This window comes from Triturus cristatus, chromosome 11 (genome assembly GCF_964204655.1).
Source record: "Triturus cristatus chromosome 11, aTriCri1.1, whole genome shotgun sequence".
Lineage (NCBI taxonomy): Eukaryota > Metazoa > Chordata > Amphibia > Caudata > Salamandridae > Triturus > Triturus cristatus.
The window spans coordinates 650,010,484-650,031,098 of NC_140594.1; the positions used below are offsets into that span (position 1 = coordinate 650,010,484).

The 20,615-nt window shown below is 46.9% G+C and overlaps 1 protein-coding gene across 1 annotated transcript in view; it reads right to left on the reverse strand.

Moving 5' to 3' along the window:
- Nucleotides 1-989: 989 nt before the first annotated feature.
- STK25 (serine/threonine kinase 25) overlaps nt 990-20,615 on the reverse strand; it is a 389,548-nt gene continuing 369,922 nt past the window's right edge. The window contains exons 10-11 of the mRNA XM_085634164.1: nt 2,518-2,654; nt 990-1,862 (exon numbers count right to left, since the gene is read on the reverse strand). Coding sequence (XP_085490290.1) covers nt 1,823-1,862; nt 2,518-2,654 — 177 coding nt within the window. The 3' untranslated portion in view covers nt 990-1,822. The remainder of the gene's footprint in view (nt 1,863-2,517; nt 2,655-20,615) is intronic.

Here is a 20,615-nt window from a genome sequence, read left to right on the forward strand (position 1 = left end):
CTCAGATCAACTGACATCCCCCCACCTTGGCGATGAGCGTTATTCATATATTTAATGTCAAATTCCCTGTGCCTTTACCACAGTTTTTTCCCTTATGGAGTGCTGTGGGGAGTGGGAGAGGGTGGTAGGTGTGTTTCGCAGAATATTGATTGTTACCAACTGTGGAAGACAATGCATGATTCATACACGTTGCGCTGTGCCACTCTTTTGTTGATATTCCAGATATGAACATGTGAATAAAAAAGATTTGAACCAGAAAAAATAGGCTGCAATCCCAAAAATCCACGAGAGCATATCTGGTGCCATAAGAAGTCAAAATCATGACTGAATAGGTACTAAAATGCAACTGGTGTCCAGAAATAATCAATAATTGCAATATCACCACTAATATTTTTTTGGTTTAGGATTTTAGCTAGCGTCACCTGGGTGGCAACAGGTCAACAATTATCTAGGTATAGGGAGATCTAATATTTTTTGATAATAGGGGTCATAACAGAAATCACCATATCTACCTTCTGCAAGCTGGGGACAGACAAATCCCTAAGTGAGTCACTTGACATTTATATCACACTGTGTGCATTACCAATGAAACAGTAAAACAAATAACCAGTGTTCATTTGGGGTTATTTTAGGGAAGCTGTGGGGAATCATTATGGCTGAAAATACTGAGGGATTGTATAACATTTTTGACACACACACTAATCTTTCTTGCAGATATGCATTTGCAGCCTCTGTCTGAGTTTCTGGAGACGCAGGTCACTGATTAGTTAGCCTCTTTGGTAGAAATATTGCAAACAATAATCAAGAACATCGGTGATGGTGAGAATTGAGATGAGAATTCAAACAAGACAATCTAAGGTTTCACAGATTTACTGTGAACCAGGCAAACAAGCAAATGTACACTATCTTTTTCTGATTAGGGGTATTTCTATGTTAGGGATAAAGCAGAAAGATACCACACAAAAAAAAAACAAAGAAAACCGCTCATCTCTTTTGGACTTCAAGTGCTCCTTAAGAAAAAAACATTTATTTACGCTTTGATTAGTTTCATTATTTTGCACCATCCATTTAAAATCAGAAAATGAAAATGTATTGGCAGGAATAATATCCATACATAGTAATTCGGTAGTGATAAAAACTGGCTGCTTTGTAGGACTGATCTTGTTCCAGGGCAAGCAGCACATTCTTCTGAGCAATTTCTTGGCCCCGAATAGAAATGGTTTGGCAGGTGAAATTGGATACAGTATGGTCAATAACAGATGACCATTAGAGATGGCAGGACAAAATGGCTGCATGCCAACTGTGTGTCTTTCCAAGTTATGACAGTAGCAACAGGGTCATGTGGCAATGAGAGAAATGTAAGCACAACTTCCTCCTCACTGATTTGCTTCCAGGGAAATACACTCACACCATACTTTTGGGGAAAAAAGAATGAAGGCTTTTTGTTCAGTCTATATTAATACACAGAAATAAAGACAAAATAAATCCCACCATATTCAATCAGTGATCTGCACAAAGTCTTCTAGGTTGTTGCGCCTAGATAGGTCAAGTCCAGGTTTCTCTGAATGAGTGAGTTCTAATCGTGCTACAATCACTGCTCTTGGTCATCAATACCAGAAATCATGCGCTCTGCCATTCCCACCCAGAATGGAGCGCAACTTCTTGCAAAGGATGATTTGTCCAGGACATGCTTTGCAATGTTCTTCAGTGGGTTACAAGGGGAGCTGTTATCATTGAATGTAATGTCTCTTCCAGCCAATCTTCCTTCACTGCTACATTTCTCTCCATTATCTTTTAGAACTATTACTAGGAGATGTGGTCTTCAGCGGCCTGAAGTCACGCTGTTCTTGACAGAAGAAAACCTGCAGAAGAGAGTGGACAAAGTAAGGTTGGGGATACAGATACAAAGTTTGTCATTAAGCTCAACACTTGCCTCCAACCATCACAACTTACACAGGTTCCTTTTGTGCACAACAGCAAAAATGAAGGATCCAATTATCTACCTGTCTCAACATACGATGAAGATTGTCTGTCTTTTGATGTTATAGACAAGACAAAATATTTTGTCAAGAAAAGCAAAAAATGCATCCTCATGAGGACAGACAACGGCACTACCAAAGAAAGTATCTACCACTGGGTTTACAGCAGTACTCTTCCCTGTTCACTTGCTACACAAATAATGAACTCTGGAAAATGGGGAGTGACAATGAAACCTAGACATGCTTTGAGAATTTTGCAAATGATCAGTCCCTCGGTACACATTTTATTGCATTCTGTTCAGAACTGTGTACTTCGACCTGGTGCAAATTTTCTAGATTACAACCATTTGATGAGATGAAGTCCCAAGTTACATCAGGCTGTTCCTGGTAATAAGACCAACAGTCGCACATGCAAATAGAAAAGACTTCTACAGACAACATCTTGTAAAGAATTATCATTTGGGTCTTGACAGACTAGTTCTGTTTTTATAACTCATTTCTTGCCTCCCCATCAATTTCCCCCAGGAGGATTCCATACCGCTGTACCCGCTCTAACATGTGTGCAATAAGCTTGTCAGAAATGCCTGGACATGATTCTTCAGACAGAATGAAGGCATTCTCCAGCTCCTCCATTGCACGTTCGTTCCCTCCAGTCTGCTTCCTTTTGTCTTTCAACTGCAAAAGAAGAGAAGCCAGATGAGCTGGTTAACAGTAGTACTATGCAAGAGCTCCAAGACTTACTAGGTTATAGGATAGGGGGACTCTTACAACTAATCAATGATTTGCATCAAGATGGCCTGACTGCCAACCTAGCGCCCTCCACTTACTAATTCATTAAAGAGGTTCTCAGCTGGCGATTGTGGTGCTCAATACCCAAAATATGTATTGTTGCATTAGGGTGGCAGTTGCATTGAACTATAAACAAATGAACACTTTCTAGACTTTTACCTCTTCTATTTCTCCTTTGACTTACCCCAAACCTCATTTTACTACTATTATCTCACTAATAGTCTCTTTCTATACTCTTCCCTCCTCTATCACTCCTTTGACTCATCTCAAACCACATTTTACTATTATCTCCCTAATTACATTTTCTAGACTCTTCCCTCCTCTATTCCTCCTTTATCCTATTAAATCCAAATAACATAATCACATGTCTACCACTCAAATTAATAATTTATATTTCCCCATCTTAATCCACCACAAATCAATTTTGCGTTCTGGAGTAGCATGCTACTCGCCGAAAAATACTTCAACGCCTTGTCAGGGGGAGTAAGTGCTTTATAAGGATTAGTTACTTACCTGTAATCCTAGTTCTCTTCCAGGGGTATCCTCATCAAAGTCATAAGCATTAGAATATTCCCGCCCATGCGCGGGACCCCGGAAACACTATATTATATGTGCCCCAAATATAAATATCCATATATATATACATATATATATAAAAACAAGCAATTGCAGCCTAACCAACATCAGAGCTGAAACATGCTGTAAGGAATGTCCACTAAACACAAAGCATGCATTAGAAACAGGAGAAACAACCATAAAAAATTGTTTAGAAACTGTTTTAATGCGCATTATACAGTAGAAATTCTCATAAACCACTGAAAGCATAGTAAGCTCCCAGGCTGCATTGCAAATACCCAGTCTAACAAGACTGAATAGCTAACCTGTAGCTGCATAGCAATAAACATCATGCCTCAGGGGTGGCAGTTAGCTCAGTTGTTCTTTGCGGAGACTGAAAAAGCCATGGCACAAAGAGATGACCACATCTGTAAAAGATAACTATCCTTTGCCCGGGGAGGCGGGAGGGTTGCTTATGACTTTGATGAGGATACCCCTTGAAGAGAACTAGGATTACAGGTAAGTAACTAATCCTTCTCTTCCAGGGGATCCTCATCAATAGTCATAAGCATTAGAATAGAATAGCGAGCCTCACCTCATCTCCCTGCGGGCAAAGGAGAACATAGAAATGTGATCAGAAAGCTTAACCAACCGAGCTCGGATAGAGTAAAAAAACTATCCAAACAGATTCCTCAAGGAGGCCTGGCCTACTTGAGCATCAGCCCTGGAATCAGATTCTAGGCAGTAGTGCCTAGTAAAGGTATGAACTGATTTCCAGGTTGCTGCCTTGCAGATCTCGGACATAGGGACGTCATGCAAGAACGCAACTGTGGCCGCTTTCCCCCCTAGTGGAATGAGCCTTTGGGGGGTAAAGGCCTTTTCGCCAGCTGGTAAGCTAAGGTAATGCAGGACACAATCCATCTCGAAATGGATCTCTTAGCGGCTGGGAAGCCTGTTCTCATGGCGCCATAATTGACAAATAGCTGGTCCGATTTTCGTATGCCTTTGGTACTTTCTAAATAGAATTTAAGTACCCTCTTAAGGTCCAAGGAATGGAGCGACCTCTCAGCCGGGGTCGCAGGATTTGGAAAGAAGGATGGAAGGGAAATGGACTGATTGATATGAAAATCAGACACTACCTTAGGGAGAAAAGATGGATGCGCCCTCAAGACCACTCTGTTATGGTGAAAAACAGTGCAAGGCTCTTTGATACACAGAGCTTGGATCTCGCTTACTCTGCGTGCTGATGTAATGGCTACCAGAAAAGCGACCTTCCAAGACAAATGCTGCAAGGAAGCTCTGTGGATGGGCTCAAACGATGGGCCCATCAATTTGGATAACACCAGGTTCAATTCCCAATTCCCACGGAGGAGAAGGGTTTCTAACCGGGGGATACACCTTTTTCAACCCCTGTAAGAAGTACTTGACCACCTGCATCTGGAAAAAAGAGGGCTGCCTAGGTGATTTTCTGTATGCCGTAATGGCAGACAAATGGACCCTGATAGAAGCATACTTTAAACCTGATCTAGCTAGGTATAGAAGATAAGGGAGAATTACATCTTCCTGACCCTTTGTAGGATCAAGGTGATTTTCCCTACACCAAAGAAAAAACCTTTTCCACTTGAACGCATATGACGCTCTTGTGGCGGGTCGTTTTGCTTCTTTCAAAATATGCATACAATCAGGAGGCAGATTCAAATGTCCGTACTGCAGGACCTCAGGAGCCATGCTGTCAAGTTCAGTGAGGGAAGGTTGGGATGCAGAATCCTCCCGCCCATCTTGGTCAGCAGGTCCGGCCTGCAAGGCAGTCTCCTGTGTGGAAGTACTGACAGATGAAAAAGGTCCGGGTACTACAACTGCCGTGGCCAGTCTGGAGCGATCAGAAGCATCGTCATGCTGGATCTGAGAAGTTTGGACACCACCTTGGGGATCAGGGGCAGAGGAGGAAAGGCGTAGGCATATGTCCCTGACCAGTCCATCAAAAGCGCATTCCCCCTTGTCCCTGGACGGTGGAATCTGGACGCGAAGGCGTGGCATTTTGTGTTTTCGGCGTCTGCGAAGAGATCTATCTCCGGACAACCCCAACGATGGAAAAGGTCCGCCACCACCTCGTCGTGCAGCACCCAGTCTGGCTGATCTTCGAAGTGCCTGCTGAGTGAGTCTGCCTTGTTATTGAGCTCTCCTGGAAGGTGCACTGCCACTACCGAGAGGTTCCGGGCAAGACGCCAGTGCCAGATCGCCTGAGACTCCAGGGAGAGAGGACGTGACCGAGTTCCGCCCTGCTTGTTCAGGTAGAACATGGTCGTTGTGTTGTCGGTCTGGACCAGGACCGAATTGGACTCGATTGCCGGTAGGAAAGCTTTGAGAGCAAGGTGGACTGCTCGGAGCTCCAGCATATTGATGTGGTAGGTCTGTTCTTTCGCCGACCACCGCCCTTGTATCTGAAGGCACCCCATGTGTGCCCACCAGCCTTGCAGAGATGCGTCTGTCACCACCGATTGCACCGGAAGTGGCTGGTGAAAAGGGACTCCCACCATCAGATTCCGCTGCCGAGTCCACCATGTGAGGGAGGATCTCGCCGTCTGGGAGAGACATATCCGATCTTCCCAGTGACCTGTTGCCTGATCCCACTGGTCCTCCACAGTTTGTTGCAAAGGCCGCATCCGCAGCCTTGCGTTGGGGATAAGAAAGATGCAGGACGCCATGGATCCCAGCAGGGATGCCACCTGTCGGACCGACGGTTTCTGTACCTGGAGCAGGAGGCCGCACTTCCGTTTCATTGAGGACAGTCTCTCCTCCGAAGGATATGCTCTTCCCACGCTTGTGTCCAGAACGGAGCCAAGGTAGTGAATGGTTTGGGTGGGCTGCTGCACTGACTTCTCCAAGTTGACATGAAGGCCGAGATCGTGCAACTGTTGAAGACATATCTGGAAGTCGTGTTTCACCTGCAGCTGGGATGGACCTTTCAGCAGCCAGTCGTCCAAGTATGGATAGACGAAGAGACCTCTTCTGTGGAGGGCAGCCGCCACCACTGCCATGCATTTGGTGAAGACTCGCGGAGCCGACTTGAGACCAAAGGGCAGGACCTTGTATTGATAATGCTTGCGGCCGACCACAAACCGCAGGTACCTGCGATGACGCTTTGCTATGGAAATATGGAAGTACGCATCTTGGAGGTCCACTGAACAAATCCAATCCCCCACTTGCAGATGTGGACATATCTGATGAAGTGCCAACATGCGAAACTTCTCCTTAACTATGACTTTGTTCAGGAGGCGAAGGTCCAGAATTGGCAGAAATTTGTGCTCCTGATCTTTTTTGGAGACCAGAAAGTACCGGGAGTATACTCCCTTGCCAATTTGAGACGGAGGAACCCTTTCTATAGCCTGCTTTTGGAGAAGGGTCCTCACCTCCTTTCGGAGCAGTAGTAATTGATGATGACTTGACTCTTTTGGTGGAATGTCTTTTGGGAGCGCACGGAAACGTAGCGCATATCCATTGCGCAGTATATTCAGCACCCAGCGATCTTTTGTGATGCTGACCCACTCTGCCAGATGTTGTGAAGCACTTCCTCCCACTGGAGTGGGCAACGGCGGCAGAGGAAGCCAATGTTCATGACTTTCCGCCTGCCTTCGCTGTGGTAGAGGACTGCTGCTGGTGTCCTCCTCTACCTCTGCTGGCCTTTCCTCCTCGAAACTGCGATCTTCGATGCGCTTTGCTCTGGGTCCACTGAGGGGTTTGAACCCTCTGTTGAGGCCCTTTGCGTTGGTTGGGTCTGTAGCGGCGTCGAAACTCTTTCTTCTTCTCCAGCCCAACCGCCTTGAGAGTGTCCAGCTCAATTTTCATGCGGGTCATTTCCTCATCCGCATGCGTGCCGAACAGAGAAGAGCCAGAGAATGTGAGGTTTAATATTCTCTTTTGAGCATCTGGCTTCAGCCCGGTCAGTTTCAACCAGGACGATCTTCTGGCGCACACCCCATGCGCGTACGAATGAGCTGCCAGTACTGCCCCATCCGCTGCCGTGCTGATTGACTGATTAGCCACCAGAGATCCCTCCGTGATTATTTCATCGAAGTCTTTTTGGTCCTCCTTTGGAAGCTTGGCTTTAAAACAGTCCAAAGAGTCCCAGAGGGCCCTATCGTAACGGTCCAGGAGCGCCGCCGCGCTGGAGACCTTCAGGGATGCAGCCGCAAACACCGGATCAGAGGCAGCCGGCTTATACTTTTTTTTGGATGCGAGCAGGCACCGCCTTGATGGTTGAAGGCGTTAAAAAGGTGTCCATAACAGGCTCGAGGATCCCCGGAACCAAGGGAAGCAGAGGGCGAGATGCTGACTTCTGGTGAAGAGTCTCAAAAATCACAGTTGTTGTGACCTGAGGGACTGACATTTGAATGTTGAGTTTCTGCGCGCCTCTTTGCAGGACTTCATGATACGTATTGATATCATCAATCGGCGAGACCCTGGAACCCGGGCTGTCCGAAAGTGTGGGGGAGTAATCCCGCCTCGAGGACCGGGTGGATGAAGTCGAGATAGTAGACGGGCTTCTCCTACTCCGCCGATGATCCCGGGATGTCTCAGCACGATCATCTCGACCCCTGGATCTCCCAGCACGCTCATCTCGCCTGGGGGAGCGCGATCTAGAGCGCTGTCTCACCGGTGACCTCTCGCGTGCTCGTCTAGGCGGACTCACCCGGTCCACTTCTTCCACCAGCCTCTGGAGAGGAGACCTATGGTGCAGACCGGCATATTCTCGCATTCTCCGAGTTGCCCCTGAATCCCGCCAGTGATGCACGGGTCGCAGCCATTCTGGCGACAGCTGAATCGCCGAAGTGGTCTCATGTGGTCTTGAAGGAGACCTGCGGGACTGTCCAGTATCCTTGGGACGGCTTTGTGGAGCCACAGACCTCGGAGAAGCCCTCCTGGACGAGTGGGAGGATGAATGGCGCGAAGCTGACTCCGTCACCAGTACCACGGAGTCCCCAGACCTCACCGAGGCTTGTCTCGACGTCGAGCGTGCTCTTGACGTCGATCTGTGTGCATGCCGGGCCTCCCGTCTGCTCGACGTCGAACGCCTTGACGACGGAGATCTGTGCCGATGAGAGGTAGGCGAAGAATGGTGCCTCGACGTCGAACGGCGATGCAAAGCCGACGACGGAGGGACCCTCTCTCTCGACATCGAACTCAGAGTAGACGACGGCGGAGCAGTGTCCATTCTCGACGCCGACAGTCTGCGCGACGACGGCTGAAGGGTAGTTCTCGCCCTCAAAGCCGAACGCCGTCAAGACAACGACGGAGACCTCAACCTCGACGCCGATCGTCGCCTGGTTGACGACGGCGGAGGAGTCTTCTCGCTCTCGACGTCGACCGCTGATGGAACTGCGACGACGGGAGAGAGGCCGCCCTCGACGACGGAGGGGTGATACTCCTCGACGCCGAGCGTCGCCTGGTTGACGCCGGCGGAAAGGTCTTATCTCTCGACGCCGAGCGTCGCCTGGTTGACGCCGGCAGAGGGGACTTCTCTCTGGACGCCGATCGTCACCGGGTTGACGATGGCGGACGACTCTTCGACGTCGAACCTTTTCTCGACGCCGAGCCCGCTGTCGAGGGTCTTTTTGAGGAGATATGTCCCATCTGAAGGTCTTTTCTCAGCGCCGAGCCCGACGCTGAAGGAGAAGGACGCAGGGACTTACTTCTAGAAGGCGTCCTGGACCTCTTGGAACCCCTCTTGACCGGAGATCTTCCTCTAGATGGATTCGCTAGGCCATATATGCGAATCCTTTCCCTGTCCTTCAAAGTTCGTTTGGACAGGGTCTGGCAGTGAGGACAGGTCTTAGGATCATGGTCCTCCGGCAAACATAGGCTACAGACCCTATGGGAATCAGTCTTGGCCTTCTTTTTGCCACAAGAAGGGCAAGGGTCAAAAAGAGATGGCATTTTTGGTATTAAAAAATGCCTAAATCTGTCAAAAAAAAGACAGCTTCTTACTTGAACAGATAGAAAACGTCGAAGTAAGGTATAAAAAGTTGTTAAAAGTGAAATGATTTTCTGAAGAAATCAGAAAAAAGTGGAGCTGTGTTGCCAGGATCCTTCCAGAAGGAGCCGGAAAGAACAATTTAGCTAACTGCCACCCCTGATGCATGATGGGAAGCTGGGGGGTTAGGTGTGCCTTAAAGGCACGGTGTCAGTTTATTGCTATGCAGCTACAGGTTAGCTTTTCAGTCTTGTTAGACTGGGTATTTGCAATGCAGCCTGGGAGCTTACTATGCTTTCAGTGGTTTATGAGAATTTCTACTGTATACTGCGCATTAAAACAGTTTCTAAACAATTTTTTATGGTTGTTTCTCCTGTTTCTAATGCATGTTTTATGTGTTTAGTGGAAATTCCTTACAGCATGTTTCAGCTCTGATGTTGGTTAGGCTGCAATTGCTTGTATATATATATATAGATAGATAGATATTTATATGTGGGGCACATATAATATAGTGTTTCCGGGGTCCTGCGCATGGGCGGGAATATTCTAATGCTTATGACTTTGATGAGGATCCCCTGGAAGAGAAATACAATTACAATAACAACTCCTTTCAAAATGATCACGAGGAGACCTTGCATCTAGGAGAGGCTTGCATTACAGATTCTTCTTACATTTCCAAATCACTCTTTATACTTGCGCAATAATTTTTAACAAAGTTTATGTAACTCAATATACAAACCAGGTAAGGAGTGTGATCATTGGTATTTTTAAAATAACTAGAAAAAACACATTTAGTTTTTGCTACTTTTAGTACATCCCACATTTTACTTGCCGTCTGTTGTTAAATAACCATCACACCACCTTCCAGGACCAAATTAATTAGGTGTTTAGTATAGATGGCACAAAACCAGAATGTGCCCATTTATCCATGCATTACTCAGCACAACTTGGTCTATTGTTTACCCAGTGAGCTCGACACTCATGGAAGCCCGCTGGAGACTCTCTACAGTAATGTATCATTTTTGAGACACCAGAGTGGTACTCCAACATCAAGGGCTACCAATAACTTCTACCCCTTTTGAGTGACAGCAGCTTCAGCCTCCGCAACCCAGCTGAAGTAGTGAATCACTGTGGTAAAGAGTCTCTTTTCTATACCACATTTTTGGGTGATGGACTAAAGGTTCTACCTCGAAAGAAGTCCATTCCTCCACAGCCGATATTCTTTCCCTTTATAAGGTCTGGTACATGCATCAAGGATGCCCGTCAAGTGTGTGGATTTATGCTTAAATTGACTTGCAAGTGCTGGGGTCCATTGGACCTCACATGTGCGCTGCAAGAGACAATACTTTGTGCTAGGCTGGTGATGTCCCGCCTGGACATCCCAGCCTGCGCACACACAATTCCCTACATAAACTGGTGTATCTGGAGAGGTATAGCAAATCGTGTGCAGTGAAGTCCACTCATCCTCTATTTCCTGTGTTGTGGCCACTTTCCTTGATGAGGAGCCTCCAGACGGTGTGAATGCAATATACACCTTAGCCAGTTCAAACTGGCTTCAATGTAGACAGCAAAGCAAAATGGGCAAGATTGTTTTCCAGCAACAACATGAAAAGGCTCTCTCTGGCCAGATGGAATTTTGGGACTGCAGCCCTTTTAATTTCCTCTTTTCCAAATTAGAGGATGATAAGTACAACTCCCCTCATCCAGCGCTTGGTTGATCTCTGTCGACCAGGCATCAAAGAGGCTAACAAATCAATATTATAAGGAAGACTAGGTTCAGGAATAGAATACCTCAATATTTGCCTATCTCTTTCCAGATTGGGATAATTCAGGAAGCCTGCAGAAGCACATTGCTGCTTGACTTGGAATAGGAATGGACCACATGCCAAGAAGACAGTACAATATCTGGCTTTTTGAAAGGACAGTCATGAGAACATCTCAATGAATCAAGATTGCTAAAGAGCCATAAAGGTGACCCAACTCACTAGCCCAGGAGAAGCAAGAACTCTATCTGGGTCGAGGAGTTAATCACTTTCAGGTCTCAAGAAGTGTTAGCCTAATATATCCCCAACCATGTACAGTTTGTGTTCATAGCTCCATTATAAAACAGTTGGTCTTCACCATGTAGACAAGTCACTTGGTTAGAGTAGGGTAATGGAATTATTAGAACCACAGTTCTAGCTTTTACAATTCACAAAACATCACTGGCTAAAATTATGATTATCATATTATTCTTAAACCAGCCCAGTGGCTACTGATGGCACTGTGACTCACTCTGGGTGGCACCAGTACCTGAGGGTACCCTCTGTACCTTGCCACTAGAACATCTCTATCCAGACCAGTAGATCACATAATACAGAGCCCCGCACCTCAAATGCACCTTTGAGACGTATAGACCGTGATTAAAAATGACGTTAAAATGTGATCCCCGCGCTGACACCTGGCACTTACAACTGGCACTTACAAGTGGTGCAATGTTTACTGCACTCAGTAATTATCAAGTGTGTTTCCGCTTGCAACCTTCATTAAATATCAGTAGGTCAAGCCTGCTGGAATATAACAAAGAAAAAAGGCCCAGTATTTAGCAAGACATGAGGCTTTTTTCGGTGCAGTGTGCACCAAGATGCACATGCTATTCCCCTAAAACTTGGAATATGAGATTATTATTGCATTCAGTAAATTACAAAACACCTGTGTCAGATTTTTAACAGATGCAGTAATTATTGCATCCAACTGGGCCTATTTGTTATTAGGACCATAGTAGGTACCATCCCACTGTTTTCCTAAATGTTCACCTATAAAGGATAGAGTTCAGTTGACCCCTTACCTAGAGTCTGGATTCCAGTAGCTATGACTGTGTCCCTTAACACACAATGACTTACCAAGGGCATCACCAGAAGCAGTCATGAATTTCTTCTGAGTGAGGCCAGGCCTGGTTGTTTTGTTTGTTTTGCTATTGGGTTTCTGCCAAAAGACATGCATGGCATGGTCACCCTTTTAGTTATAGATGTGACACCTTGTATTCCTCATTATCCTTAGGTATCATTGACCAATAGTTTAAAATAAAGTCTGAATAACAGTGCCTGTATTCTGACCATCACTCCATATAAGAAACCCAAATATTTTCATAAGACCATAGTCAATCAGTAGCATCCAACAGGATAACATTGGGCATTGAACTCAATGTCAACTAAAATTTCAGCACCTTGTGATAAGACATTTGGGATTATAAAACGGGCCAAGGAGAATATTTTCTTCATGTATCATTTTTGGATGTACTGTTTTATTTACCTTCTATTAAAGTCCTTTTTATTTTTATAAAGTACTGACATAATATTTAAGCTGTTATGTGTTATCTATCGTGTTGCATTGTTTCTGAGTCTCTAGGTCTCTTCACCTTCTGAAGGACAAGTTACTTACCTTTGGTAACACCTTATCTGGTAGGGACTCTACCTAGCCGCAGATTCCTTACCTTAGAATTATCATCAGGCCCCACACTGGATCTGGAAAATTTTCATGCGCAGTACCCCTGCGTGCCGGTAGGTGGCATTGTGTGGCTCCACGTGGCAACTTCTGTGCTGGAAGAGACGTGTGCGGTGCCCATATAGTCGCCAACCCAGCGCACTGATGTCAGTTTATTTTCGGGACTTTCCATGCCAGGAGCCACAAAGGACACTAACCACTGGTGTGGAAAACCAGGGACCTGAAAGGGGAATAGTCCTGTCCCTAGAAATCCATTCGCAGAGTGGAGAGGATGGGTGGGTCAGTAAGGAATCTGCGGCTGGACAGAGTCTCTAGCAGATAAGGCGTTACCAAAGGTAAATAACTTATTCATTTAACAGAGACTTATAGCCGGGGAGTACTTACCTTAGAATAGATACCCAAGCAATACCACCATAGAGGTGGATCTGTAAAACTGTTGCACACTAGAAAGTCCTGCAGAACCAAACGAGCAAAGTGCCTGTCCCAACAGACCGGACTGTCCAGGCAGCAATGATTTATGAACGTGTGGATAGACGTCCACGGTGCTGCCTGGCAGATATCTGGGACCGGAACTCCATGTGGTAACACAGTGGTTGCAGCCTTAGCTCTGATGGAATGAGCATGCAAACCCTCAGGGTGTTGCTTTTTGGCTAAAGCCCAGCAGATCTTAATGCAGAGGGTGATCCATTTGGAAATGGCCCACTTCTGCACGGCCTTTCCCTTCTTTGCTATGACATACCCCGCGAAGAGTTGGTTGTCCACCCGGAACTCTTTTGTGCAGTCAAGGTAGAACGATAGTGCTCTTTTTGGGTCCAGTCGGCGAAGTAACTCCTATTGCTTAAAGGGATGTGGCGGAGCATAAAAGGTAGGCAGTGTGATGGACTTTCCTACATGAAAAGGAGTGACAACTTTCAGCAGAAAGAAAGCTCCAGTGCAAAGAACCAGCTTGTCTGGGTAGATGTTCAGGTATGGAGGCTTGTATGACAAAGCCTGAAGGTCACTGACCCTTCGGCAGATGTTATTGCTACCAGGAAGGCCATCTTGAGGGTAAGGAGCCTGAGAGGACAGTTGTGCAATGGCTCTTAGGGAGTGCACATCAGAAACATTAGGACTAGATTATGGTCCCACTGAGGCATGATGAAGGGTGAATGAGGAAATGTGTTACAAACCTTTAAGGAACATATTTACAACAGGGGATTTGAAGAGGGATGGCTGATCAGGCAACCGCAGTAAGGCTGAGATGGCAAAAATATAGCCCTTTAAGGTGCCAAGAGCTGAGCCATGTTGGGAAAAGAACCAATAAAGAGAAGAGCCTGAGAGAGGGGAGCAGAAATAGGGTCAACATATTTCTCTGCACACCAGGCCATATACTGTCTTGGAGGAGGGGTGCCTGGCTGCCAAGATAACACTGCAGACTTCAGGCCGAACGTCAAGAGCTGTCAACGGTTGCCGCTCGATTTCCAGGCATGAAGGCCAAGCTTTTTGACAAGTTCAGGTGGAGAACCATCCTCTGCTGCTGCGAAATAAGATCGTCCTGAAGCAGAAGCCTAATCGGAGGACCATTGGCCATACTCATCGGGATACCAAACTTTCCAAGCCAACTCCTTCCTGATTTTCTTGAGAACTCTGGGCTGGAGTGGTTTAAGCAGAAAGGCTTACAGGAGGCCTTAGCTCCGCTCGAGACAAAAAGTGTCTCCAAGAGAGAGCAGCCTTGGAAACTCCAGCGTGCAGAACTACTGACATTGTACATTCTCGGCTGTGGCAAACTGATCTAACCAAAGCTCTTTTGACTGCCAAAAGAGACCTTGCACCACCTCTAGATGGAGATGCCATTCGCGATTCGCTAGGCATCATCGGCTGAGTATTTCCATCCTGGCGTTCAGAGAGCCCGCCAGGTGCTGAACGCCCACGGATATGACCTGACGTTTCAGCCATGTCCTAAGACGCAGGGTCTCTTGACAAAGGACCCACGACCCCACCCTGCCCTGTTAGTTGAAATACCACATGGCAGTGTTGTCCGTGTACACCTATACTATCCTTGCGTTGATGGAGGGTAGAAAGACTGTTAATGCCAGCCGGATTGCCCAGAGCTTCAGAAGGTTGATGTGGAGTCTGGATTCTGTCGAAGACTAGAGGCCCCTGATCTCCACCTCTCCGAGATGGCTGTCCCATCCCAGGAGTGAAGAGTCTGTCACCACTCTTAAATGCAGTTGGGGACTGGGAGAGGGTTCTGCACAGAACCAATCACGGTTAGTTAACCACCACTGCAGATCGTTTGCAGTTCCCGTCGAGATCTGGAGCATGTTGGAGAGATTCCCCCAATGCTGCGCCCACTGGAACTTCAGGTCGCACTGAAGAGCGCACATATACTGGCGGGCATGTGTCACAAACAGGATGCAAGTGGCCATGAGTCTCAGCAGCCTCAGAGGTAGTCTATCCAAAATCCATAATAGAGGTTGAAACATCAGTATCATAGCCCGAATTTCCTGGACCCGCCGTTTGGGAGGACAGGCCCAAGCCTGCACCATGCCCAGAACAGCTTTGATGAAAGTGAATGCCTGAGAGGGTGTCAGGTGTGATTTCGGCACACTAATAGTGAACCCCAGCGAATACAGGAGGTCCGCCATAGTCTGTAGGTGGGCGACGACAGCCTTGGACAAGCCTGTCTTCAACAGCCAGTTGTTGAGATAGGTGAAGACTGGCACCCCTGATCTCCGCAGATAAGCTGCAACCATCACCTTGGTGAACACCCGGGGGACGCTGGTAAGGCCAAAAGAAAGTATGGCGAAATGAAAGTGCTTGTGGCCCCCCGTGAACCAAAGGTAACACCTGTTGTCAGACAGGACGGGAATGTGAAAGTATGCATCCTGCAAGTTCAACACGATCATCCAGTCTTCCGGGTCCAAGGCAGACAGGACTTAAGCGAGCATGAGCATTCTGAACTTCTTCATGAGGAAGAAAATGAGAGGGCACGGTTATAGAATAGGACAAAGGCCTCTGCACCAGAAAGTAGCTGGAATAACAACCACAACCTACTTTTGGTGTCGGCGCCCTCTCTATGACTCCCTTGGCCAAGAGAGTCATCACTTTCTGGCTGAGCAAGGAGAGATGGTCCTCCGTCAGCTTAGCGCAAGTGGGTGGCATCGGTGGAGGGAATGTCATGAACAGGAGGAAGTAGCCCCTTCAGACAATCTCAACAATCCAGCGTTCCAATGTTACTGGTGATGACATATCCTGTCTCCCACTTGGTGCCCATGATGGTAAGAGCGGTTTTGAGGCTCCGGCTGTCAGAGGGGTGGGGGCCCGCCAGTGCTTAATATGTAAAATATTAAGTGCAGGTGCTCAATTTTATTTAGGAGACCACACCCACCTCCTCTACTGACTCCACCCACTTCCTCTACTGGCTTCACCCACAGCCACAACTAGCACTGCTGAAAGACAGATTTAATACACAATCAGAATTTCAGGGAGTGACTGACTACAAGAAGAAAGATCTTTCCTCCCAACTGTGACTCACATCGCCTAATGGAGGGCTATCCAAGAAAGCTGGGCAGTGATCAGTGTGCTGCAGAATTTTCAGGATGGGGCACTGATCTCATCAGATAAAGGCCCACTTCCACCACTACCCTTCCCCAAGGTTAATACCCAACCACCTTTGACAGCTCTCTATTGAAGTAGAAGACCGACCTTCTGGCTAGGAGCAGAGATAGAAGAGCATTCCTGCTACCCACTAGATAGAGTCAGAGCCCGCAGCACTACATGAACACAGTAGAAATCACCTATATCAAGCACAAGGCCACTGTGGCGCATAATTCATTACTGCCAAGTGGCCTACATCATATTTGACCCTCAAACAGTTCTGTGTTTTAGCTAACTGCTTTTTTATTTTTTGTACCAGTTACAAACACATGGAATGAAAATTATCATTTGAAGCTTCAGAGAACCCCGTGGCACATTCCATCTAAATATCCAAACACCCACACTGTGCGCAAACACCATCCACAGTCCCTTAAACACACCATATGCATTGATCTTCTGAAGTATTTGACGAGAAAAAAATGTTCATGTTACATTTCATTTATAATTTATAACATTTTTTAATGTGTTTTCTAATTACAAGGACAGCAAAGACTATCGTCCCTGGCATTAAGCACAGGCTAATTTAATGATGTTTTGTGGGTCACCCTATAAAAGATTGTGGCTGTTTCTTGAGGGAACTTTCACACTACTGAGCCAACAACCCAATTTCTCACATATGCTATATTGTAGCCCAGGGACCCATCTCTGTGATTCAGTTGCAATTTCTGCTGTATTATATTAAAATTGGTCAACTGCTCTGCTACGGTTAAATATGGAGTGCTCAATACAAGTTGAAATCTTAATCATGAGTACTATCCCTAGTTGTATAATACGGCACTGAAAAATAAAAATAAACCAATGTGAGTTTACGTTTGCCACAAATAGGGTTTTTGTTAAAATAATCTTTACTTCAGGGACTGATAGCTATTACAAGATGAGAAGAGTATCAAACTGCCATGATTCTTTGCTCCCCTACATTCCTTACAACTTAACAACACACTCAGTAGATTGAAGGCTGTCGATCTGTAGGGCCAACATTCCTACCGGCATAATGCCGTTTGTAGGTGGTACACAAGAAATACCATCTCTTTAAAAAAAAAAAAAATATATGAAGAAACAAAAAAAGTCAATCAGGAGCACAATAGCTACCATTTGTAAACAAAACTTTGTTGAAATACCCCTGCTTCCTGGGAAAGTCAACGAAGCAGGAATGGGTATACAGGAAAAGTGTAACGTGTGTAGAAATTCTTTTTGGCATGCTCATATTTATAAATCTTCATGTTCTTAGGTCACCAGTTCTTGCATGTTCCGACTTCAATAACCGTTCGGATTACAACTTCCGTTTTTGGGAACTGCAGTGGCACGCACTACGACGCTGCAAAAACTGTGCTCTGAAGTACCCCATGGAAACGGTAGTAGTGAAAAACGGGGCAAACTCCCCTTTTGAGCCTGCAGCTGCTTGAATTCAATTCCTGGATAAGGAATTGTTAATCCATGCGGCCCACCGGGAATGTTTTTGCTGTTTTCGCGCTTAAAAGGCTCTAACTGCAGCAAAGCATTACATTCCTCCTCAGTGCAGTCCTGCTAAGTGCTAACAGGTTACAGCCCCCTGAGAATTTATCGCAAAACTGGAAACATGGTGGGCCTCTGGACAGCTGCGATGGCCAATAGTACCACATCTATCAAGCCTCAGCGGCAAGTCCTCAACTTTCCCAGCTTGCCTTGCCCCCACCTCAATATCAGCCCGCCCTCAGCCAAATTATCCAAACGGAACAAGTATGACGACACTCTTTGGTGAAAGGCATGCGTGCACTACTGACATCACTAACGTGATGCAGTCATCATGTCTGGACCTGGGTGGGTCGTTCTCTGTTGACATACCACTCTGGCATCCGAACCGAATTGGGAACAGGACAGGTATGTACATTTATTTTTAATAATTACTGGGCCCAGGAGGAAAAAATTCAATAGACCCGGCCCTGCGATATAAGTGCCGGTGCTAAGCACCGGCACAAATTAAGCACTGGGTCAGGCCCAACCTCTGGCCGCCCGACCCACAAGGCCTGTGGGTACCTCATTCTTGGCCATGCAGAGGCTGGGAATATTGGGCACCTTGGTTGCTGGGTTGGTAAAGATGTGGACTGGGGTTGGTGAGGAGCTATGAAAAGACCCAAGGACCCAGCCGTAGCCCTGCTGTCCTTAAAGCGATACAGTGTTGAGTATGTCTTGTCTGCGAAGAGACGGAATCCATCAAAGGGCTTGTCCATTAGCAAGCTTGGACATATCAGGAAAAGCAAATTGTTCTGAGCCAGGCATGGCGCCGTACAACCACAGACAAAGATACCGCTCTGCCCATCAAGTCAGCTGTGTCCAGTCCACATCAGATCTTGAACATGGCTGCTTTTCTCCTATCAGCATTAGTTTGAGAAAATGTGGCCCAGGCCTCCTACGGGACCATGTACATCACTTCAGCCACCGAATACCAAAGTGCGAGGGAGTAATGGGCCAAAAGACACGTGGTAATCAAGGACCGCAGTGCCAGGCTAGTGGAAGAAAACATTTTCTTTCCTAAGGTGTCCAGCTTCTTGGATTCCCTATCCGGTGGAGTGATAGGGAGTGTGCTAAGATTTACATGGGAGGTAGAAGCTTAGACCACCAAGCTGTCTGGGGTAGGGTGTTGCGTGAGGAAATTGGGGTCCCCTGGGACGGGATAGTGGCGGCAGGCAATTGTTTTGTTCACAGGAGCCCCTGTGCAGGGTTTGGACCAAGTGACAAAGAGGACGTATGTGAGGGCTTCAGTAAACGGGAGAAGTGGTTCAGAAGGTGTCACTCCCAGCTGAAGCACCACTGTCAAGCCGTTAGTCTTGACTGCCACTGAGGGTAGGTCAAGGTTCAGGACCTCAGCTACCTTTTTTTCACCACCAAAGCAAACAAGGCTCCCTCCTCTGTAGCCCCGGTAGTAGGAGAGACAGTGCCAGTATCTTGAGAGGTATCCACCAAATCATTGCACCAGTCCATATTAGGGTCTAGGGGAAGGTATTCTTCAGTGTCCCAGACCTTAAGGTTAGAACTCATGCTTCATCTGGAAGACTGGATGGCCCTCCAGCTCCATGTCAAGGATGGCTGAGGAGGCACCAGGGGCGATGGCACCAGGGAAGGTCTAGGTGGTACTACCAGTACTGGTCTGGATCCATCCATGGATCCAAGGGGCACAAAATGGAACTGAGGATGGATTTTTCCTACGGAGAACCAGTAGGGACCCCTCCCGAACCCACAGGCTCAAATATGAGGTGCATGGCCTCACAGAGGCTGGGCGGGGGTTGCTGAGGCTCCTGGAAACTAGGGGAGGCACAGAGCTGGCCTAGGAGCAGGGTCAACCATGGAGGCAGGCCTCGAATGACTATGCTCCCTCGTCTCGTTGTATATCTTCGACAGATGGGGCAAAGTTGAAGACCTCTAACTTCTTACTCTTCTTTTTTCTGTGGGCAAGGACGCCTTCGAGTGCGTCAAGGATCTTGGGCTCAGCAACTGATCCCGGGACTTTCCTCTCGATCGGTATCGAGACCATCATTGCATCACAAGTCGATCGGCAAGGAGCTTGAGGGAGTGCTCCCTCAAGGCCTTGGGGTGCATGGAGCAGCAGTCAATACAGGTCTTCACATAGTGGTTGAGCTCGACGCACCAGAGGCAAACAAGGTGCAGGTCAGCCACTGACATCTGTATGTGACAGGCGCCGCAGGGCTTAAAGCTGCCCTTCCTAGTACATCCAGCCACACCAGGAGAAGATTCTCAAAAAAGACTTTGACAAAAAAGGTCAGTCAAAAAATTAATTGGGTAGCTCTTTCTGGATCTGCACAGACTGTTGCGGAAAGAAAAGAAGTTATGTCAGCATGTTTGGGTGGCACGTATATAGGCACCGTACACGTCACTTCCAGCGCTGACGATGCAGACGACACCACAAGGAGCTGAACGACCGCACCTACCGGCACGCAGGGGTACTGCTCATGAAATGTTTCCTGATCCGGTCGGACTTCTGGGGATAATTCTAAGGTATGTTATCTGCGGTGATAAGTCTCTATAAGATGCAAGCCTTTACTTCACCCCCTCATTATCTTGAGAATGAATCAATATAGACATATAAAAGGCTAGATTTATCAATCTTTCACGCAACGCAACACAGCAAGACAACTTGCTGCGTGAAAGGTAGGGGACCGGAATGCGCCATATTTACCAATATATAATGCATTCCTGCTCTTACA